Genomic DNA, 23,579 nt, shown 5'->3' with positions numbered 1-23,579 from the left:
AAGCAGTTTAACACTATTTGGAGGCGGTTGAAGAATAGTGAGTTAGAGAGAATTGGTTGTAGGGCTGAACATAATTGAACTCCATGAACATATCATGCTATGATTAAGATCAAACTGTATTAATTACCTTATTTTGAATCATATTCCGAGTTTTCTCTCCGTCTTTGCCGTCTAGTAACAACAATAGAGGATGAGAAGGAGCAGCCAGACCGATAGACAATACCCATTTCACGCAGTCTGAATTCAACGAAAACTCAGCAACTAGACTAGTAAGAGAAGATTCTACCCATCATTTCCTTGTTCCATTCATACGCAACTCCATATTCTCACAGGAGAATGCTGAAACAACAGCAAGGGATATTTCCTGTAGCCGGTATTTGCAGTACTACAATCATGAAACAAGCAAGATCATACATCAGCATCAAGAAGCAAGCGATCACACAAATCCATACAGCGATAATACAAGTCAAATGGAACCGGATGGTCATCACTACGAAGCCGCCACACAAAATACAGAGTCCAATCAGCAAGTGTTCCAGAAAGGAGATGCCATTGTAGTTCCTACATATCACTCTCTTTTACTACAATCACATTCACGATAGTATGCTCAATCGTAACTAACTGCTCACGGGTACAACTCTTTCCCGTTGCCTGAATAATCATATCCATGTTCACAGAAACAGGTTCCTATCACTCAGTTCAACCCATCATTCCCAACACAAAGCTTTGTTGCAATAACAATACAGACAGCCCCTATTGTCTGAAACTCATTTCTTCGAATTGTGTGGTTCTATACCTCACTTCAAGATCCAAGATCCACAATCATCATATAACGATCAAGAAAAAGCACAGCTAAATGAAATGTTACTCTGTGAAGGGAGTAGTTATTGCACAGTTCGCACATCCAGTCTACTAGGATCGCTCTCATTCCTTTATTAATGTGCAACTGTTTGTCTATGAACGGTTTAACCAGAGAAAATTGTTCCGTTCGTTTGAGGAAATCCAAATAGCCTTCCAAGGATTGGTAGCCAGAGTACTTTGAGTTAAAGTCGTCTGAGACCTTGGTAGGAGAGGGATTTTGAATCCTGGAACGCTTAGTCTGGGGGATGGGGGTTGTTATCATTGCTTCAGAGGCATCTCTTCTCTCCGAAATCTACAGGATTAGAGAGACCTGATTCACATCCCTACACAAGCGCTAATAGGCTCCCGAATAAGATTATCATCTTCAGCATTGATAACCACTTCTTGATTCATCACGAGACAACTCCGTAATCCTCTTGTTTTAAGAAAACGTGAGCTCAAAGACAAGCCCGCCAATATGATTAATGAAACTCCCAATCCGCGGGCTTTCTTATTGTCGCTTTCCTATCAAACAAACATTTCAGAAACATTATTGTACAAGCCTTTTCTTTTCCTGAAGGTTTTTTAGACACTTCTCACATCGATGACGACCTACTCTTACATTAACCCAAAGAATCATACCGGATTCGATTCCCTGCTTACGGTAAATAACACTCTCTTTCCATTCAACTCCATGTTCACATTTCCACCAGATCATTTTGGAACTGAGAGAACTGATTTCGTCAGGTTTTAGTCCTTGATTCTTTTCAAAATCCCATTCTTTCATTAATTCAGGGTTTAACGAAACAAGTGAATCTGCGATCAACTCCTTCTTCTTACAGAAGGGACAAGTTCGGCCATGTTTGGTCCGGTAAACGACGCTGGACTTCCAGTGATGACTGGGATCCGTTGGACATGTCCACCACACTTTCCCTGTATATGAAGGAAGAACATCAGTAGGCTTTAGATTTCCATTCTTCTCGTAATCCCACTGGGATGTAATATCAGGAAAAAGATGCGCCAGACTCTGCTCTTTAGTAACTAACGCTTGACTACAGAAGGGACAGCCCTGATGATAGAGTGTTCGATCATTTGGTGTCATTATGTACTGGTGCTCATGGTGGTTTGGACACTGCCACCATACCTCCTTACACGAATGACATGTAACATCACTCGGCTTCAGCCCATCATTCTTCTCATATAGCCACTCTTTTGCATACTCAGGGCATCGTGTTGCTAGGCTATTTGTTACAGAAACCTTCTTCCCACAACAGAATAGACAAACAACTAGAAATGAGCATAAATAATCTTGGATACAATCACCCCGACGTTTGAAATATCGAATACGTGTAGCTAAATCACTTTCCCAAACATGATCCGGTCCTTTGTTACAAATCCACTTTACAATTGTTTCAGAGTCTACACAGTCCTTGTCCACCAATTTCTGATAGTCTGGATGAACATGGCTATACAAAACAGGATACTTGCTTTTAAAGTTGTAAATCTTGGAAAAAAACATCTTCATCCCACCAACTCCAATCGCAAGACTGGAAAAAGCTCGTTTCACAAACATTCTTTGACCTTAGTATTCGATTCTAATAAACAATAAACAAAAAAGAAATAATGTACATCAATTCTACTTCACAAAAACGATCAAGATCCTGCATGGAGAGAACCATCAGTAGCTTGGGCTGAACGCGTGATACGAGGATGTGTATCTATCACTACTGTTGTCTTCACTATCATTTATATCCATTTTTCACCTCTCACTCACTCGTTTGTCACCTTCAACAGATTCTGTTGTTCCCACACGAATAGGTTGAGCTATCTCATGAGAGAGTTTCCGTTGGATGGGAAAGTCCATTGGCTGAGGGACTGCAGGAATCTCAAGAGAATGGACTTCACTCAATACGGCATCTTTCATCGGCGGAGGAATCTCAGGCCGATGACTCTCTGCCTTTTTCTGAATCAATTGAATCTTTGTATATGTATTGTAGACCATGATATCTTTGATCTAATATCACACATTGCAAAAAGACCGACAGCATCTTTGAACTCTCGTGAGTAATGACGAAGAATGTCGGCATCTGTAATAAATGGCATAATCCGATTTCCTTTTTCTCCAAATTCTATTTCAAACTGGGAGGACCAATCATCATCTTCACTTCGATTCTTTGGTAACTGCAATAACGTCTCATCTGACTTCCGTCCTGAAGATTTGGAGGACGATCGAAACGAAACCTAGCTATCAGTCACAACAACGACGAACTACTCGCTTCGATCCCGATCCCGACGAACCTACAATAAGAATACAAAATATAAACAACTACTATCCTCTGTAGTGTAGGAAATACCATCGACAACAACTTCTGCACTTACAAAAGCACTAAGTGATTATCACGGAATACAATAATTACGTTTCGTTCATTCGAAAACCTGAATCATACAGTCCCTTCCGCCGAGGGACTATCTCAAATGAACAATCCCCATATTGATAGAAACCGCTCATATAATGGTCAATTTGATACTCCGCAGCAAGACTCAAATGATATAATGCCGTGAAAGTGTCCTTATTATTGCGACACATCTATTTGGGCAAGAGAATTGGGTCTTTTTATGGAGCCAGTTCGCGGCATCTTGGATAGTTCGGCAGTCGAAACGCCCTCTTTGTCACAAGCTGTTAACTGAAGATTGGCTTCGATATTTTGCATAATGAATGTTGTAATCGATGCATATGAGACAAGAGTCCTTGTTGCATTGATTGGAGTGATTCGTAGTTTCATGTTCTGAATGTCCAGTCTTCGGAATTGGAAGGATTACCTGAATCACGAGTATTCAGTTTTATCTGATTTATGAAATAGTCTGTTTTCCAGAAGAAGGGCGATGTGTTCTTTTTGTCAGATCGCAGGAATGTTCAGGAGATGATCAAAAGTATTTTGTTGAGTATAAGTCATAAATTGTAGAGCGAACCACAGTATATCAACAACGCCTTGATGATGTGAAAAAGCGCCAAGAACAATAGTCATTTTACTCTCTTGCTTGTTTAATAAACATATCAAATCAATAAATGACATCATTCCTTCTCCATCGTCTCACTCAAGAAGCGTAGAGTATAAATATTGCTATCTGCCGCCTTCCGACATGCCTGATAATGATCCAAAACGCTCTTCTGAACAAGTCTCAATACAGCCATGAATCGACGTGGATTCGCTCGCATATACTGTCCATGGAGTTTCATCAGCCATGTGATCCAACACACATAATACTCCAAATAGGGAGTGTTTTGGGTTTCTTCACACAGAACCTGAAGTAATCGTGTTAGGAAGAGTCGTGGAACTTCGGAACACACGATTTGAATCTGATCGAAAGGAACAGCTTGAAGCACCTGTCGAATAGAAGCTGCCTCGTTAAGATGTAAGGCATAGATCAGAGCACGAGACCATTCCTCACCTGCCAGAGCATACTGGATACTCTCTGGAGTAACATCTTCCTGGAGGTCGAAAGGATCAAAGGCAAGAGAAGGATCTAATGAGAACAACACCAGTCCCTGACTTGAGGCCACAGCAAACATATCACCAGATGGAGAGAACTTCACAGTGGTACAATAAATCTCCTCTCGTAAGGATCGCTTGGCTCCATCTCCCTTCAAGGCTCCAGGTACCATGTATTGATCATGTTCACTAATCCTTACATCCACTCTCTAGTCATACTCTTCACCAGGTAGTTCATTCATTGATCCAATCTCTGTCATTTGATTACTATTCAAATGACTCAATACACCCTACTACTCATCTCCTCATTATAATCACTACTTCTAACGATCGATTCTGCGTGAGAGCATACTTTCTCACCAGTGTTTTACCTCGTAATTCATAGATACAAATATACTTCGATCGACCTCCTCCAATAACATAATCACCATCTGTACTGTAACACACACTTCGGAAGAACTTTCCTTCCATGTTATGTGCCGCTGTGAAGTCATCAGTACTCCTACGACCTCCACACAGATCCCTACGACCATCAATCGTCCCTTTCACAACAGCTACACATCACCATTCAAACAGATTCGTACCATTCTCAGTGTCCCAAATGAAGATACTTCCATTCAGACATGAGGCAATCAGCTCATCAGTATCTCGACGCCAATCAATCGATACCACCTCTGCAGGATGCACCAAACTCTCCTTCAAACCACTCCGCAACAAGTCCCATGTCCGAACCGTATGATCCCAAGATCCAGAGGCCAATTGTGTGCCACGAGCATTGAACCGAAGACACGAGATAGGTCCTTCGTGACCCGTGAGTGTATCTAACAGCTTTCCTGTTCGCAACGACCAGATGTAAATCTCAAATGGAGACGAAGCTCCTGCAGCGATGAGATCACCCGAACTAATCATGAAAGAGAGAAAATGGACTCACATATCACATGTAACACAGGTAAACTGAACAGGAGTAGGAGTAGTGAGTGTTCTGAAGTTTCGGTATCGAATCAGATCGTAAGCACGAATTGTTCCATCGGATGATGCTGACAGTAATGCATGACCTCCTCGAACATAACACAGATCTGTTACAGCTGCTGTATGATCAGCAAACGTCACAAAACAGAATCCAGATTGAATCGACCACAACTTCACTTTTCCATCATCGCCTCCAGTGGCTACAACACTTCCATCAGGTGAGAATTCCAGTGTATTGATGTTGTAGTAATGACCTTGTTGCTTCAATACATATGTCTCTGATTGCCATTCCCACACCAACAACTGACCTAGGGAAGCACAACCAAAAGCGAGCCAGTCTCCAGATCGATTGATGGAACAGGAACTCACATCATTCCGACTGATTGAGAGAGAGTGAATACGTGTGAAATCAGGCATTTCATGTAGAGCAAAGACTCCATTGACAAGACCAAGGATGAGGAGATTGGAGTAAGGATTGAAGTCACAACAAGAAACTTGAGAGGATTCTTCAATCGTAAACTTGGAGTGAATGCTCCATTTGCCATGAGCATAGATGTTCTTGTGAGTGAGATCCTCATTCGTGGGAATGATATCATTCTTGGTATCAGGATTATCATCACTTTCATTGCTACTATCANCTTCTCACTATCACTCTTCTCATTATCCTTCTCACTCTCCTTTTCCTTCTCATCTTCATCATTCTTATTCTTCTTCCTATCAATAAACCTCTGCATCCGTTCCCATGTCTCATCATCCACTTCACTCCATTCCCACTCCAATACTCCACCACCATTACACACAGAATAGATGTGTTTCCCATCTGCAGCAAAATATGCTCCAACAACACTACTACGATGACCCGGCAGAGTGATAGGAATAAAATCATCATAGACCTGAACAGAGAAGATACGAACATTCATATCCTCACAACCAGTCACCAAATACTTACCATCCAAACTCCATCGAATCGATGTGATTTTATCAAAATGATGACCAATCTCAAAATATCTCTCCATAGGAGCGAAATGACGCTCTTCAGTTGGTGTGTACCAAAGTTGGAACTTACGTTCAATTGCCACTGCAATCATAGTATCATCAGGACTAAAACAAATGTCTTGAATCGGTCCATCAAAGGAAAAGCGATATAGAACAATTCGTCGCCTCAGATTGATAAACATTGCTTTTCCATCCACATCTACTGCAACCATATATCGACCATTGTTGGAAACACAGAGACGACTGATATTCTTACGTGTTTCAAATGGAAGAGTATAGGATGTGTGGTTCACGAGATCAAACACCGAAATACGACTTCCAACAGGTGAATAGAGAATATTCCCATCTGCTGAGAAACACACATTCCCGCACTTGTAAACCGTTCCACACAAATTAGAAAACCGATAGGAGAATTTCATATGAAATGGATTTCACAGTGAGTGAATGAGTAAGCAATGTATTCTCATTCACTTGCTGGATCAACAAACACAATACAATTAGAATATTGTACAATTCTTTTGAGTAGAGGCAGGATAGTTCTGGAAACACACTTTAGAATCCTCACCATAGACATAAATACCGAATTCATTTCCATCTAACACCGCAGATACTCTTGCTACAGGAACTTCAAAGATGGAAAAGCGTTGACGCAGCAATGTTTCATCTCTTTTACACTACACTCAAGATAAACTAATACTAGTACAGAATATTTAAAGATATTGTTGATTGGTGTCACATAAGACTGATCTGGAAACTCTGTAGGAGGTAGTAAGTGATCTGCTTCCTGGCTACACTGAAGACCAAACCAAAAGTGTACCTCCACAATAAGCGTTTCTCACAATTCATAAGGATTTTCGCTGATAAACCACCTCCACCTATCGTAGCCTTTTTCTGATAGTTCACAAAGTCCACTTGAAGCTACAGTCATTAATTTCACAATTCAAATACATCCACAAACACTACAATTCTTCCCTTTAACTCACATCTGGAACAAATCAGTTCCCCGATACCCGAGCATTCCCCACAAGTAGTATATGCGTTATTGCCGTTGTCTTGATGCTTAACAGTGTAACCGTTTCCTTTACAGTTTTTACACGAAACATGCCCAAGTCCTTCAATTCACTGATTAAGATATGCGTACCATTACAGTGGTCACAACGAACTAGAAAATCAGTGTGCGGAATAGGAGTCGAGAATTTGAATGAATGGTAGTAATCCGCTGGAATAATGGATATCTCTTCCATTTTGGGAGCAGGACCCATGAGGGGAGGATCGTACTATCAGTCAGATATGTCCTTTTCATATACTTCTCCTTCAAAGAGACGATATGACCAAACAGCATTTCTTTTTTCGGTACAAGAATCTAATGTAAACACAAGTGCATTTTTTGATTCAATCTAAGACTAAGCAACAGAACAAAGGCTCACGTTTCCAAATTCAATTCCTTCAATGTCTTGTTTCAGTTCTTTCTTATGAGAAAGCTCCTCTTTGATTCGAGCAACTAGCTGATCTTTACTGCGAATGGGCGTAGATAGGATAGTTTTGGGTAGTCTGACCGTTTCTTGTTCTCTCTTAGCACCTGCAGAGCCAAGAGCATCAACATTTGTAATAGTTGTTGATACAGGTGATTCTTGACTTGTGGAATGGAGGAGTGAGGTGGATCCAACCAACTGTATTGGTGGAGGAATAGATGATCCTTTGAGGGTAGGCTGATTATTAGAGAGCTATCGATATTGTACGGTTGGTTCCGAAGCGTCTGTCACAGTTACAATGGGATTATCGTTATTAGTATTCATTTTTTGAGTTGGATCAGGGATTCGTTTCCAACATCCTCTTGATTATTAAGGATTATTAAACATATGTGGAATACCAGAAAGGAACAACCCTTGAAGCTGAATCTAATCCAATACATTTGTTTTCAGCAGGATAAATCAGCAAATAATGTTGGGAAAACCATTCTACTGTACTGTTCGATCTAGTAGTAGTCATTCATCCCTTCGACATAAACTGAAATAATATATTGATGTAGATATCGAATTGTTAATAACAAACAAAATCATGATTCTGTTAAGGCAATGAATCAAGAGTAACTGTCAAATACAAAATCATATCGATACATTAATAGGTTGTACAACCACAGCAACACTGCATAGGATAATTCGGAGCATAACACTTGCGATCATTTCCATACACCCAGAAATCGAATGATTTTCCCTTGTATAATCCAATAGCTTTCGTCACAGGAACCATACGAACAGTCACACGTTGCTGAATAAGACGTTCCGTATTCTCATTGATCAGCTAAAACTCACATCACCTCCATAATCCAACATTCTCAGCAAGACCGTAGAGACGATTACAGACCTGCTCTAATTCAGGTGAAGCAAGTCCTTGAGGAGGAAGCAGATGATATCCAGATTGACTTTGGATCATATGCAGCTCTAATTCCTACTTGCACATCGTGAAACCTGTAGCCTTGATAATTTGCTCTTCTGGAAGACCACTCACATCTATGACCTCATCCAGGACATGATTGACGAATTCCACACACAACTAGGTTGAATACTTCCCTCATTCCTTACATTGACATACTTCACAATTCTTCCAGAACCAGCACAGGACTTGCACTTGGTCATTCCATCACCATTACAGTGATTGCATGTTCTGGTTCCCATTCCATTACAAAAAGGACATTTCTCTTCGGTTTCTCCAACTTGACGGTACCCGCGACCAGAACAGGAAGTGCAATTCTCACGACCACGTCCATGACAACTAGTACACTGGATACGACCTCTTCCTATCTGTTATGGAAAAATAAAAGTGATACCATAGCAATCTCTACACTCCATCACGTATTCGGTATGAGGAACAGTAACATTCATCTTACGCTCCGCAAACATATTGGGAGCCGTAACAGGAACTTCCCAAGGAAGAGGAGCACGACCCATATCAGGAGAATCCACCTTTGAATTAATACCAGATCACATTAGTACTGCACGGTTATCAAACGGACGCTGCTCCCACGAAGTAGTTCGCTTCTCCATGTAAGTCTCCCAACGACAATGGAAAGAATTAACGGGAGCAACTCCTCGAATTTCCATGTCAGTAGCAGCCTTCTTTCCCCAGCAGCTCTTCTCTTGAACCAGATTCATCAATGAAGCACGAAGAATATCGTTATCCATATTTTCCATCTCGCATGACTGAGTTTCAATCACTTGAGAATCTAAGGATCATCCACTTTTAGGTTGCCCACTTCCCATACTAACTGTAGGGGCTTTGAGTGCTACAGGATCCTGAGACATCGTGTATCCCTTCAAGTCATTTGAACATCAAACACTTACAACAATCTGTGGTGGCATGTCTGGAGCATTACCAGGAGCAGGATTACTCACTACAAATAAATAGGCAGAATTTCGATCCAACTTTTTGTTCAAAGTCTTAAAAATATGAATGAAGAACATTGTTCAAACTTACTTGTATAGTGATACATCATTTATTGATACCCAACCATACCAACACTAGTAAAATCTACCACCAGAAGTTTGATTCAACAACAAACAAAAACAATTCCCTTATTGATACGATTCTTCCAGTTCCTTGAACATGGTAATACACTCATCTAGGGTCTTAACACCCAACATGGCATTATCACGACTACGAATGGCAACAGAATTGGTTTCAGCTTCCTTATTACCAACAACCAGAATATAGTTGAACTGAGCGAGCTGAGCCTCTCTCACCATCTTGTTGAGAGTACGACCAGATTCTTCTAACTCAACTTGGAAGTGATTATCCCATAGAGTCTGCTTCACCTTCTGAGCATATTCCATACAGGAGGCATTCACTGGGATCACAATGGCCTGACGAGGACTCAGCCAGAAAGGCCATTTGCCCTTATAATGCTCCAGTAGAATAGCAAACGATCGTTCAACAGATCCAAGAATGGCACGGTGGACCATCACAGGTCGCTCCATTGTTCCATCAGCAGACTTGTACGACAGATCGAAGCGAATAGGCAGTTGGAAATCCAGTTGGATTGTAGCCGTCTGGTGGACACGATGAAGAGCATCCAGAACCTTAATATCGATCTTGGGACCATAGAAAGCACCATCACCAGGATTCACCTTCCAGTTGCCAACTCCGATAAACTCATCCAGAGATTCCTTGAGATTCTGCTCAGCCTTGTTCCACAAGGCAAGATCACCCATAGCCTTCTTGGGACGAGTGGAAAGCTCCAACTTGAAGGTCATTCCAAAAATTCCGTACACATGACGCATGAAATCAAGAACACTGCTAACTTCCTGCTTGATCTGGTCAGGACGACAGAAGATGTGGGCATCATCCTGCTGGAAACGTCTCACACGAGTCAGACCATTCAATGCACCAGACAGCTCATTACGATGAAGTACACCGAAGTCAGCGAAACGAATAGGCAACTCTAGAGAGTCAATAGACAGAAACAGTACCTACCACGATAGCTGTGAAGTGTATGAGAGAACATCAAGCAGTGACCAGGACAATTCATTGGTTTGAGACCATATTCAGTATCATCACACTTAAAGAGGAACATATCGTCCTTGTAGTGATCATAGTGACCACTGATTCTCCACAGGTCCAGATTGAACACATTAGGACTTACCACTTCAGTGTAGCCACGTTTGTGGTACTCCTGACGAATGAACTCAATCAGACGGTTGTAGATATAGGCTCCATGAGGCAAGAAGAAGCAGCTACCAGGACTCAATTCATGGAAGAAGAAGAGATCCTGTTGTTCACCCAAACGACGATGATCATTCTTCTTAGCCTCTTCTTGCTGCTGCTTCCATTCCTTCAGCTGCTTGGAGTCAGGGAATGAGATACCGTAGACACGTTGGAGAGTATCATTCTCAGCGTTGCCCAACCAATAGCAAGCACTATTCTTCACCACAGCGAATCCTTTGATGAAGCTAGTGCTAGGGAGATGAGGACCCATGCAGAGATCAATCAGAGTTCCACAACGATAGACGCTAGTTGTAGCACCATCAGCAACCTTGCTGGAGATAATCTGTTGCTTGAACGGATTGTGACTAAACAGCTGAAGAGCTTGTTCCTTCGTTAACTCACAGCGTTGGAATACTTGCTTCGACTTGATCAAACGATTGGCTTCCTCATCAATCTTACCACAGTCTCCTTCTGTAACACTCCTATCCATCATCCTTACCACTCTCTCCTACATTTTACCAAAATAGGCATCATAATAGAAGCCATCCTTCAGAGCAGGTCCAATACACAGATCCACACCATACAGATTCTCCATTGCCTCTCCCAGAATATGAGCACTGCTGTGCCAGAATGTCTACTGTCTAAGCCAGAAACCATAACATACGGCCTTTCCTCCCTTATCCTCGAACTTCAGAATCCATAGCTTGCAGCTTCCTTCAAGCACACGATGCATATCCCATAAAAGACCTTCTTCTTCTCCCTCATCTTCACTATCTGATTCCTCAGTCTTGCAGGCATCACAACCAATAGTAGCATCTTCATAAGCAACCTATAATCAGTAGTCACTTCCAAATACAAACTCTGGCAACAAGAGCATGCTGGGCGAGTCCCTTCGAGATACCTTCAGCAATCATATAAGGAGTGGTTTCCCAAGCAGTTCCCTCTTTCACAGTTCCATCAGGAAGAGTAATGGTGATAGCAGAACGAGGCTTCGCTAAACATCGTAAATCGTTCACAAAGAATAAGACCAATCAAACATACCTGCAATAGTCTTCTGATACTCCTCATAGAACTTGTTGAAAAGCTCGTCACGCTCTTTCAAAAAAGGAGCATCCTTCATGATAGTAACCTCTCCTCCAATGCAGCCCGTAGTAGCAATATTCTGTTTAGTTCCTTCAATAAGACGATTCGTTTCGTGACTATTCAAAGGGTAAGAAATAGATAATAACAACGAGATTCTTACTTTTCCACAGACATTCTTAATCTTAGTCTCACAGACTTGAGCAAGTGATAAAGAAGCAAGGCCGAAGTCATCCTATTCCCGCGATTATCGTATTGGAACAAACAGATCAACTCCTTTCGGATTCAGGATCATACTTTCTTAAATCAATTGTAAGGATTGCAGAAGATGCTTCCTGCCAATTATGGTATACTCCAACCAGACTATCACTCTTCTCGAATAGTAAGTCCTTGTGAGAGATAATAATGCATTGTGTGATTCGTGAGTTCGACATCAAATACTTCGCCACACGTTCAACATTTGCATTATCAAGAGCATCATCTATCTCATCCATAATGAAGAAAGGAGCACGACGGAAGCTATGCAAGGCAAACAGTAGAGCTAATGTAGCTATGGTTTTCTCGCCACCAGATAACTGACCAATATCTCGATATTGTTTCCCTACTGGACTTACTGTATATTTCACCCCACCCAAATAAGGTTCCTAGAAGTCAATTCATCTTATCATCAATACATCTGGATTGGTAAGAGCTAAAAGAGCTTGACCTCCTGTCGTGAACTGAGGTGAACGTGTGAGGTCCTTATAAGTAGCGTCAATAACTCGTTCCACTTGTTCATATGCACTCATGAACAAATCCTTGCGACGTTTACAACAATCCTTGAACTCCTCATTAGCAGCAGTGTAGTCAGTGACCATCTCCTTTCGATCAGCAATGATCCCACTAACACGATCGGAAATATCTTTGAACTTCTTCTCTGCTAACATATCTGGTGTCATTTTATCCACTTCAGAAGCTAATCGAGCGATTCTATCTCGATACTGTTCATCTCGAATTCCATATTCACCTTCACTTACTGCCTACAAATCAATTCATCCTTCATTCATTACGACAGCATGATCTCCCAGAGAAGAGAAGTCGATTCGATCAACTTGCTCCTGATCTGTTTGAACTATCATTGCTTGACTTTGACTGAACTGAGGTGTTTGTGTCTGGCTCTGACTGAGTTGTGAAGCCATCACCTGACTGGACATAGGAGTTTCATTTTCCACCTCCATCTGAGATCCTTCTGAGACTTGTGACTCACGAGATGACAGAAGAGGAATCTGTACTTGTTCGATCATTGCTGATTTAAGAACAGCATTCCTTTTTGATCGTAATGTCTCCATAGCACATCGTTCTGATGAAATTTGATCTTCTGTTTTCTTCAGATTCCCGCGGTTTTCTCGAATCCGATTATCAATCTCTTGAATCACAATCTCCACGTCTCGCACACTCTTCATAACCAGACCAATCTCTCGCTTTCCATTTTCTTCTTCTTCCTCCATAACACTCATTTCACCACTCACATCATTCACACGTCGTCTCACCTCTGTTAGCTTCTTCTCGATCTTCATTCTCTGTTCCTCGTATTCACGAATCGATTGAGCTATTGTCACCAGTCGTTGATCACCATAATCTCGCTTGCCTTCAATCAACGTGATATGTGTACGACACTCTGTCTGCATTCGTTCATTCTCTCGAAGTTTCGACAAGTACTCACTCTCCAATTCCTGAATCGATCCAATTCCAATAGTTTGTAGGAATGTTCCATAAACACGTTTCTCAATGACAGTACATTTCTGAAGCAGAATACTAAGAGCTTGAACAAATGTCTCTTCCTCCTTTTGCAAACTAGTAAGCTCCTTCTTCTCTTCTGCTAATGAGCTCTCTAGGCCATTCATTCGTGTTCCATATGCTTGGATCTTCTTCTCAATCACAGTTATCTCTTCATTGAATACTCTAATGTTCATTCACATTCCATTTCCTCACCGAAGTTTTCCTCGTTGGGCTAGAACCTCTGAATCCACAGATCGCACTCGTTCTGAGTTTGCTGCATTCCTTTGAAGTTTCTTTTCCAATTCCTGACACTCTGCTTCAAGAGCAGCCAACTCTTCTTGCTTCCTTTGAATCACCTTGTCCTGAAATTTGCCTGTTTTTGTCACTTTCCCAATTCCACCTGTCATTGCTCCATTCTTTGCTATCTGTTCTCCATCCAGAGTCACAACCTTCTCATGAATCCCTTCCTCATATGCCAGCTGACGTGCAATTGTCAGATTCTCAGCCACAACAGTGTTTCCAACAGCATATCGAATCGCAATCTCAATAGCAGGATCGAATTCCAATAATTCATAACACAGTTTGCAGTTATGACGTCGTAACTCCATTCGAAGTTCTTTTGGCTTCAGAGAGTCTAATGGATAGAAGTCCAGAGGAGCCATATGCTGTTCCTTCAAGAATCTATTCATGATAGGATTTAAGTGATTTATACTGGATACACTCAATAGCAACAGCCTTTGTGTTCACTACAACTGCATCAAGATGTTTACCTAAGGCTGTTTCTACAGCAATACTGTATTTCTTCTGAGTAGGATTACAGAGATCTAATAGCAAGCCTCGAACATCAGGAAAGAGTTCTCGTAGACGAGTTACACAGGCTTGACGTTCCTTTTCACGCTTGCGACCTTCTCGAACATCCATCTCACTCTGAAGTTCCTTCTTCACTCTCTCACAGATTTGACGTTTCTACTCATCATTTCATTTCTTCACTTTCACCTCTTGTAACGAGGATTTTGCAGCTCCATATTCTGTTTGAAGAGAAGCACTCTCTTCTTCCAAATGACGAATCACTTTCTACACATCATCCATCCATCTCTCCCTCACTTCAATATCATCTCGACTCTGTGTTAGTCGTCGTTGCTGACCTCGTAAATCACCTACTAATTTCTATGGCTCACAACCTCACTTGATCAGGACTCGAGTATTATCAAGCTCTTGCTGATGACTGGAAATCAAATCTGTCTTCTGCTTTATTTGTGAAGTCAAAGTATCATGCTCACGACGTTTCTGTTCTCTTGTTTGTAGAATACTCCCTGCTTGACGATTGAATTCTTCTTTCAAACTTGCATATTGTTCCTTTTGTTCATCATTCAATACAACTCCTCCTTGAGTCTGAGGTACAGACTCCATCAATGCTTCCAATGTTGAATGCATACGATCCAACTCAGTCTCCAATGTCTCCTTCTCCTTCGTTACTGTCTCCTGCTCCCTTCGTAATCTCTCCAACTCTTCATCAAGACGTCGTTGTTCCTTTCTACAATCATATTCTCCGTTTATCCTTACTCTTGTCGACGCATCTTATCATTCAATTTAAGGCTCTCGGGTTGTTTCTGTTTGATTCGTTCCTCCACTCTTCGTTGTTGCTTCTCAAGTTTTCGTTGCTTCTCACGAAGTTTTGCCATCTCTCGCTGTTTGCTGTCCTTCTGCTGACGAAGAGACTAAGTATCATTCATCTCCTCTGCTCTCACTGTATCAGTGTTCTCCATATCACTACACTTCTCCTTCAGAGAGTCAGCTCTGCGTGTATGTTGTTCCAAATTCGATTCGATGTTGTACAATTGCCATAAGAAGTATTCTACACGGAGATCGCGAAGAAGTGATTGCTTCTTTTGATATTCATCAGCTTCTTCTTTCTGAACTTGAACAAGCTTTCGTTCAGAGATAATTGTGTATTTCTTCTTTAGATTCATATCCATGACCACTTTCAGCTTTTCTCGTTTCTCTCGCAAACGGTCATATTCCTCTTTCAATTCACAACTCCCTGAAATTTGCTCAAATAGTGTTGTTAGTTCTTCAGGAGAACGAGTCGAAATGTTCTGGACATCTCCTTGATACACAATGAAGTTACGGCAATTCACAAGGATATTATACTCAGCTAACTTCTTAATATACTTGTCACTTGTGATCTGACGACCATTAATCTTAAACTGGGAAGATCCATTTGCATTTACACGTCTGAAGAATTCCACTTCTGTCCCTGCTTCTAGATCCTCGTTTAGTTGATTATCAATCTCATCGGTCAAATAGAACAACGAAACGGAGCAGGTTTCCGCACTGAGATCTGTCTCATCATTATGATATACCAATTCATGGAGATTCTGACTTCGGAGGTATTTCGTCGAAATGGCCAAAACAAAACTAATAGCATCCATCAAATTGGATTTACCTTCCACTTATTCTAGACTGTAATATCCTACCTGCTCCATTTGGCCCAATGATACATGTGAACTGTTCAAAGGGGCCAATAACATGACGACCCTTATAGGACTTGAAATTTTCTAACTCAATGCGAAGAACCCTTCCCATATCGTTAGTTATTAAGAAACAAAAAGTGCCACGAATCCACTATCTTGGCGCGAAACGAATAAACGAAGAAATCAACTTGCTTGGGCACAGTCCAATCTAAATCGATGTAGTACAGCCTCCCATATATCCAACGTGAAGTGATCATTACTTTTTCTCAAGTTAGTATCCTTCATCCTTCTCCTGACTCATCTGTCATCCCATACATATCCACATTACCAAACACTTATTGTTCTCAAAGACGGACTTAACGGGAATTACCGTTTCTTCGCATATCCAGTTCGTTTTTCATTCTCACTCATTTTGACTATGAAAGCTGCAGAATTAGATCGAGCCATCAACAGAGCCGCAAAACGCGGCTATAAGGCAACAAAGCAGCTATATAAGAAGATCATGCGGAAAGTTCGTGGAAACGATGTTCGATATTTTAATACTACAAAGAGAGGAGATATTAATGACTGGAGGAAGCAGCTCCATGGATTGAATAAGAAAGAAGTAGGACGGACAATGAAGTGTGTTATTGCTGCTATGACAATTGGAACGGACGTATCATCTCTATTTCCTGATGTGATTAGTTGTATTCATAACGAAACCCTGGAATTGAAGAAGTTGGTTTATTTGTGACCTTGATTCTGTGACCTTATGAATAGATATTTAATGAAATATGCAAAAGAGAATCCAGATCTAACTATTCTCTCTGTAAACACATTTGTCCAGGATTGTGAAGATAAAAACCCTCTAATTCGCTCTCTTGCTCTTCGAACAATGGCATGTCTACGTGTAGATTCTATTGTTGAATATCTTGTTCCTCTCTTGGAAAAGGCGCTTGATGACAAGGATCCATATGTTCGGAAAACAGCAGCAATTTGTGTTGCTAAACTCTTTGATATGGCTCCAGAGCGCTGTGAAGAAGAGGGTTTTTTCCTACGACTTCGGAGGATGATCGGTGATTCCAGTCCGTTCGTTGTTTCCAACTCTCTAGTCGCTCTTAAAGATATATCCGAAGTACTTGGACAAGATATGATTCGTGTCAACACCAAGATGCTAAACAAGCTTCTGATTTGTCTTGAAGAGTGTTCTGAATGGGGTCAAATTACAATTCTGGATGTCCTAGCGAAATATATTCCCAAAGATGAAGAAGAAGCCATGTTGATCGTGGAACGGACAGTTCCTCGTCTGCAACATGTGAATATTGCTGTAGTTCTTGGGTAGGAATTGAAAGAGATTCTGAGTATAGAGCAGTTAAAGTAATATTGTTAAACATTGAGGATTGTGATGATGAGTTGCAACACTCTGCTCTCAACAAAATGGCTCATGCTCTTCTCTCATTGATATCAACTGATTGTGCAGAATTACGTTATGTTGCTCTACGTTCCATTCGGCTCATTGTCCAAAAGGTGCCTAATCTTCTCAGTCAGAATATTCAAGTGTTTTTCTGCAAATACAATGATCCTTATTATGTGAAGATGGAGAAGCTGGAATTACTAATCTCTCTTGCTACATCTCGACATCTGGAGCGAATCCTCAGTGAATTCAAAGAGTCTTAGTATGAGAGGAGCTTCATTTGTAGTTATTCTACACAAGCTGATGTATCGTTTGTCCGTGCTTCCGTTCGAGCTATTGGTCGTTGTGCCTTGAAACTAGAATCATCAGCTGATCGTTGTGTGAATGTTTTACTGTATTTACTTCAGAGTAAAATCAGTTATGTTGTACAAGAAGTCATCATTGTCTTAACTGATATGTTCCGATTGTATCCAGGGAAGTATACTTCGGTGATTGTACCTATGTGTAATGCAATGAATTTGCTGGATGAACCTCGGGCTCGAGCTTGTATTATTTGGGTGATTGGAGAGCATTCAGAGCTGATTGATAATGCGAATGAGTTGTTGGAACTCTTCCTCGATTCGTATCATGATGAGAAGCCTTCTGTCCAGCTCCAACTTTTAACAGCTACAGTTAAACTATTCTTAAAGAAACCAGAAAAAGGAAAGAATCTAATAGCTACCCTATTCACACTAGCAACATCAGAAACCATTTCTGTGGATATTCGAGATCGAGCCTTCTTGTGAGTATTCAGGATGTCTGTAACAAATAGATATTGGCGATTGATCTCTACGGATCCTAAAGCTGCAAAGCGTGTTATTCTAGCACCACGACCTCAACTTTCGGTGGAATATCAAGAAGTAATGAGTGATGAGTTCCTATATAACATGCTCGAAGAAATGGGAACGATAGCTGCTGTCTACTATCGCAAAGCCGACGAATTCATCACTCCAAAACGGGGTCCTGATCCAGTGACCACAAATTCTCCTATTCCTAATAGTGACTCTGAACAAGAAGCGATTAGCGACGAAGAAAACGAATCAGAATCTGATAGCATTGACATTTTTGATGATGAGGATAGTCAGAGTGAAGAAGAGCCAGTCAAATCACCTGTTGAAGAGAAGGAGGAACAGGATCTTTTTGATGAGATCTTTAAATAGTGATTCGCTACTTCGCAATGTGATGTCATATCTTCTGTTTGTTTTTGGATAATCAATTCGAGTATGAAACGATTTACCTCGCTTTGTGAAGGAAGCTCAGACGAAGAAACTATCTCTCCTTCAAAAAGTGCGAACATCTGGAAATCATTTGTGACATCTAGAAAAGTCGATTAGTAAAGAAGAAAGGAAAACAGAGCAAACAACGATTGACGATCACTTCCGTACAGTATTAACTTTGATAGTTTTTTCATTTTCAAAGTCCAGAACACTCAAACGAATTCCAACTCCAACCAAGAAGAAGCCAAGTCCGAAGAAAGACAACCAATACACTCTTTTACATGTAAAAACATGTTGGATGGATATAACATTGAGAATTCAGCCATATCAACGTGTCCCATCTGTGGTACTCTCTTTGATAGCGACAATGTGAATGATGTGAAAGCCCATAAAAGAATCTGTCAAGAATTTCAAAATGGCATCAAAGCAACAAGTCTGCCGTAAGATCTATCGATAACTCTTGAATAGTTCATCTCTCAAAAGTATTCAAGAATTTGAAAACGGAGATAGTATTCTTGTTGATCCTTCGGTAATGATTCTTTGTTAATTCCATGTAGTTCACTTCACACGCCTATTGGAAATCATTAGAAGTGTGTATCACAAAAGAATGTGGAGAGATACGGGATTCACCAAATAGAAAGGCATTTCTATTCATTCACAACAACAAAGTCACTGCTGCTGCAATCACAGCGATACCCGATGATACAAGCACATCACTTATGAATATAATCGCTCTATGGACAGCTATCCAATGGCGACGAAAAGGAATGGCCAGTCAACTCATTACGACGGTTGCCAACAAATCCAGATACTCATTAATAATTCCTACGGATCGAATCACATTTCCGTTCCTTACGGAAGATGGAGCTCAGTTTTGGAAAGCGTATTTGAATAAATCACTATTGGGGGGATAATAAACGAATTATAATTCTTGTTTTCGCAAATTCATTATTTCTGGAACATCGTTCAATTCGATTGCTCCTACTCCCAGGATCTGCTTCAGATATCCATAACTAGAAAAGTTGCACAATAAAAGATAAGATAAGATCAGATTATGGAACTAATAGAAAGGTCTCAGAACTCGCCGAATGTTCTTTAGTGTTTTGGGATGAAACTCCCCTTCTTTCTTCAAAGACTTTCATTTTTATTTCTCTTTTGAATATTATGGAAGAGACGCATACAGAAGCAAAGCAACAGACGAAGGAGATTGAGTTACAAGAGATCTCAAGCAAGCCGACGTCACCGACGCCGTCAAAGCCTACTCCTTTGGTATAGGTGTTGTTCTTGTTATAATGCGTTAGGTGCCAAGCGACTACAGTTATGAGGAGAATGCAAACTTCTTCTCTTGGATGAGGTTGGATATTTTATATGGTATCTTATGTGTAGTGTCTCTTTCTTATCAAAGCTGATCTGGACGGGAGGAAAACGACCTCTTATGGCAGAAGATTTAGGAAAATGTTCAAAGGATCTCAGTGCCAGGTATCTCTATGACGAGTTTGAAAAGCAGTGGGAGAAAGAGTTGAAGAAACCGGAAAAGAAGCGTAGCTTCTTTAGTGCTGTCTTCCGAAGCACCGGTATTTGCAAGTGGATCACTGCAAATGTGTTGAATATCATTGCTATTTGTTTCAGCTTTGTCCCAACAATCATTTTGGAATTGCTGGTCTCGGATCTGGAGTCTGATGAACCAAGTAAGTGTTGAGAAAAGGAATTAATCATAGATATGACGATGCGATGGGTTTATACTGTCATTCTTCTTATTGTTCCCATTATCACTGCCTATATCAACTCGATAGTACAAATGATGATGGTGAAACTTGGAGTCCAGATGAAGTCAATTGCTCAGGAGGCTGTATATCAAAAGGCTTTGCGATTAACCTCAACTTCAAAGGGCAGTACTTCAACAGGTCAATTGGTCAACATTATGTCAACAGATACAAACGTGTTGCTCCAGTTCACCTTGATTATTACTATTGTGATCATGATTCCTGTGATGATGATCATCTGTATTGTTATGGTTGCTAAGCAAATGAAGCAGCTCACTTGGGTTGCTCTGGCCATTTACGTCTTAATGTTGATCTGTCAATTTATCACTGTATCATATGCTCAACCCATGCGTATGGCTATTCTGAATGCTACAGATGCTCGTGTGAAGCTGATGAATGAGGTGCTGACTGGAATTCGTGTGATCAAGTATTATTGTTGGGAGAAACCGTTCAAAGGAAAGATTCATGATATTCGTAAGATTGAGTTGAAGAAGCATGCCAATATGGGTTATCTGATGGGTACGGGTATTGATACCTTCATGACTCTTATTCCTAATATTGTTCCTCTGGTCTGTTTCGCTCTTTATCCTAGTGTTATGAATGAACCTTTAAAGGCATCAACTGCTTATACTTCGATTTCTCTCTTCAAAATTCTTCAAATGCCCTTTGCTATGATGCCAATGTGTATGATGTTATTCGTCCAATTCTGTGTCTCTGTCAAGCGTATCACAGACTTCCTTGATTTGGATGAAGTGGATCCTACATTGGTTGAGCGTGATGTGCCTGCTGGAAGTGTACTCAAATACAAGACAATAAACGGTGAGGAGAAGGAACTCAAGGATTATGATGCTTCTAAGGATGCTGTAGTTATTCAGGATGGTTACTTTGCATGGGGTGAAAATGAAAATTGTCTCAAGGATATCTCTGTTCGTATTCCCAAGGGAGCTTTAGTGGCTGTCGTGGGTCGTGTAGGAAGTGGTAAGACTTCCTTTGTATCCTCTCTGGTGGGTGAGATGACAAAGAATGCGGGTTTGGTAATGGTGAATGGTACAATGTCTCTATCAGCACAACAGGCTTGGCTTGTGAATGATACTGTTCGTAACAATATTCTCTTTGGCAAGCCTTATGATGATGCTAAATACAAGGAAATTCTTAAGGTGTGTTGTCTTGAAGATGATCTGAAGATGCTAGCAGGAGGTGATCAGTGTGAGATTGGTGATCGAGGTATCAATGTGAGTGGAGGTCAGAAGGCTCGTATTTCCATAGCTCGATGCTGCTACAGTGATTCTGATGTAGTGGTGATGGATGATCCTATTGCTGCTGTGGATTCGCATGTGGGTAAAGCTCTGTTCAATAAGTGTATCTCGAAGTACATGAAGGGTCGAACTCGTATTCTGGTAACAAATGCTACTCAGTATCTTCATAAATGTGACTATGTGATTGTGTTGGAGAACAATACAATCGCACATCAGGGCACTTATGAGGAGCTGAAGGCTGCTAATATCGATCTGATGGCTCTGTTGACAGAGGAGGATGGTTCATCATCTTTCGCTGCTTCTCGTCGATCAATTCATGAGAAGGAAGAGGAAGCAAAACGTCAATCTCAGCGAGATGAAGCTGAGTTGAGTAAGAATGCTGATGCTTCCAATGAGAATGGTGCATTGACTACAGAGGAGACGAAGGTTGCAGGTAAGATGTCATGGGATGTTTACAAGTATTATCTCAATGCAATTGGTAAGGGTCTCTTTGGTTTCGTATTATTCTGTTTCATTGTAGCTGCCTTGTTCTCTGTGGCTTCTCAAATTGAGTTAAGCATCTGGACTGATGATAACAATTGTGAGGAGTACACAGAAACTTGCAAAAAGGTTACCTATCAGTACATTTGGATCTATGGAGCTCTGATCATTGGTTATGCCCTCTTCACAATCTTCCGTATTTATGCAGTAGTTCCTGCTCGTATGGTTGCAGCTCAGAAGATTCATGATAAACTTGCAGATGTCGTTTTGGATGCTCCTGTGGCTTTCCATGATGTAACTCCTGTGGGTCGTATTCTGAATCGATTCAATCGTGATATGGTGTTGGTCGATGATGAATTGCCTCGTTCTGGAGTAATGTTCTTTGCTCAACTCTTCTTGTTGATTGCTGAGTGTATCAACATTGCCTGGTCGACTCGAGGTATTATGATTGTAGTCATCATCATTGCCTTTATCGTTTACTACTACATTCAGAGCTCTTTCAGACGTGCTAACACCGATATCCAGCGAATTGAGTCTGTTTCTCGTTCTCCCATCTTCACAGACTTCCAAGGTGTCTTATTGGGATCACCTTCAATTCGTGCATATGGCCATCAGGAACGTTTCATTCAAGGAATCGAAGGAAAGCTGGATGTGAACAATAATGTGAATCTTGCCTTCCAGTGGGCCTCTGCTTGGCTGACAGTGCGATCTGATATCATTGCTGCTATTGTAACGGTGATTGTTGCTATTCTCTCTAATGTCCTTTCTTCATGGATGTCTCCATCATTGTTGGGTCTCGGTCTTTCCTCCTGCTCCAGTCTGAGTAATCAGATGAAGCAGTGTGTGAAGATGTTGGCTCAGACAGAGGCTCAGATGAACTCTGTGGAGCGTATCAAGGAATATATTGACACTGTAAAGCCAGAGCCTCCCATGATTACTGATGTGCGTCCTCCTCAAGGCTGGCCTAATGAGGGTCGTATTGAATACAAGAACGCAAAGCTGCGCTATCGTGATGGTCCTCTGGTGATGAAGGGAGTGAACCTTACCATCAATCCTCATGAGAAGGTTGGTGTCGTGGGTCGTACAGGTGCTGGAAAGTCAACAATGATGATTGCTTTGTTC

At 41.1% G+C, this 23,579-nt stretch overlaps 8 protein-coding genes across 8 annotated transcripts; 3 read left to right on the top strand and 5 right to left on the bottom strand.

Annotated features, from left to right (window-relative positions):
* Positions 1-408: 408 nt before the first annotated feature.
* On the bottom strand, positions 409-2,413 carry JH06_3341 (hypothetical protein; the record flags this gene model as incomplete). The annotated part of the gene is made up of 8 exons (XM_014671332.1): positions 409-561; positions 586-687; positions 719-790; positions 869-1,153; positions 1,189-1,365; positions 1,400-1,452; positions 1,483-2,127; positions 2,164-2,413. The coding sequence occupies 8 exons, from the start codon at positions 2,411-2,413 to the stop codon at positions 409-411; spliced, it is 1,737 nt and encodes a 578-aa protein (XP_014526818.1).
* A 1,139-nt stretch (positions 2,414-3,552) lies between these two features.
* On the top strand, positions 3,553-3,803 carry JH06_3340 (hypothetical protein; the record flags this gene model as incomplete). Its single annotated transcript, XM_014671331.1, has 3 exons — positions 3,553-3,591; positions 3,618-3,671; positions 3,702-3,803. The coding sequence occupies 3 exons, from the start codon at positions 3,553-3,555 to the stop codon at positions 3,801-3,803; spliced, it is 195 nt and encodes a 64-aa protein (XP_014526817.1).
* Positions 3,804-5,665: 1,862 nt separating this feature from the next.
* JH06_5733 (periodic tryptophan protein) lies at positions 5,666-6,715 on the bottom strand (the record flags this gene model as incomplete). Its single annotated transcript, XM_014671347.1, has 1 exon — positions 5,666-6,715. The coding sequence occupies one exon, from the start codon at positions 6,713-6,715 to the stop codon at positions 5,666-5,668; it is 1,050 nt and encodes a 349-aa protein (XP_014526833.1).
* A 78-nt stretch (positions 6,716-6,793) lies between these two features.
* On the bottom strand, positions 6,794-8,092 carry JH06_3699 (protein SSUH2-like protein; the record flags this gene model as incomplete). The annotated part of the gene is made up of 8 exons (XM_014671346.1): positions 6,794-6,970; positions 7,000-7,084; positions 7,114-7,214; positions 7,245-7,355; positions 7,382-7,573; positions 7,604-7,693; positions 7,724-8,005; positions 8,036-8,092. The coding sequence occupies 8 exons, from the start codon at positions 8,090-8,092 to the stop codon at positions 6,794-6,796; spliced, it is 1,095 nt and encodes a 364-aa protein (XP_014526832.1).
* A 322-nt stretch (positions 8,093-8,414) lies between these two features.
* On the bottom strand, positions 8,415-9,757 carry JH06_3698 (protein SSUH2-like protein; the record flags this gene model as incomplete). The annotated part of the gene is given in 8 exon segments (XM_014671345.1): positions 8,415-8,597; positions 8,628-8,718; positions 8,749-8,849; positions 8,879-9,093; positions 9,124-9,259; positions 9,290-9,519; positions 9,535-9,607; positions 9,638-9,757. 8 exon segments carry the CDS (start codon positions 9,755-9,757, stop codon positions 8,415-8,417), a joined length of 1,149 nt encoding a protein of 382 aa, XP_014526831.1.
* A 111-nt stretch (positions 9,758-9,868) lies between these two features.
* Positions 9,869-16,421, bottom strand: JH06_3697 (threonyl-tRNA synthetase; the record flags this gene model as incomplete). The annotated part of the gene is made up of 17 exons (XM_014671344.1): positions 9,869-10,734; positions 10,767-11,479; positions 11,510-11,631; positions 11,662-11,826; positions 11,858-11,991; positions 12,039-12,312; positions 12,431-12,721; positions 12,752-13,096; positions 13,127-14,018; positions 14,049-14,516; positions 14,548-14,801; positions 14,832-14,909; positions 14,940-15,002; positions 15,033-15,369; positions 15,399-15,553; positions 15,584-16,281; positions 16,313-16,421. 17 exons carry the CDS (start codon positions 16,419-16,421, stop codon positions 9,869-9,871), a joined length of 5,964 nt encoding a protein of 1,987 aa, XP_014526830.1.
* A 306-nt stretch (positions 16,422-16,727) lies between these two features.
* JH06_3696 (hypothetical protein) lies at positions 16,728-18,901 on the top strand (the record flags this gene model as incomplete). Its single annotated transcript, XM_014671343.1, has 5 exons — positions 16,728-17,026; positions 17,069-17,626; positions 17,656-17,958; positions 17,989-18,483; positions 18,514-18,901. The coding sequence occupies 5 exons, from the start codon at positions 16,728-16,730 to the stop codon at positions 18,899-18,901; spliced, it is 2,043 nt and encodes a 680-aa protein (XP_014526829.1).
* Positions 18,902-20,122: 1,221 nt separating this feature from the next.
* Positions 20,123-23,579, top strand: JH06_3695 (multidrug resistance-associated protein; the record flags this gene model as incomplete). Its single annotated transcript, XM_014671342.1, has 5 exons — positions 20,123-20,227; positions 20,260-20,329; positions 20,364-20,415; positions 20,438-20,646; positions 20,677-23,579. Coding segments are annotated over 5 exons (3,339 nt in total), but the record flags the coding sequence as incomplete, so codon positions are not given.

Source organism: Blastocystis sp. subtype 4, assembly GCF_000743755.1.
Source record: "Blastocystis sp. subtype 4 strain WR1 chromosome Unknown seqid_0171, whole genome shotgun sequence".
NCBI lineage: Eukaryota > Bigyra > Opalinata > Blastocystidae > Blastocystis > Blastocystis sp. subtype 4.
The sequence above is the reverse complement of the archived record's forward strand: the minus strand, read 5'-3'. Positions and strand labels throughout refer to the sequence as shown.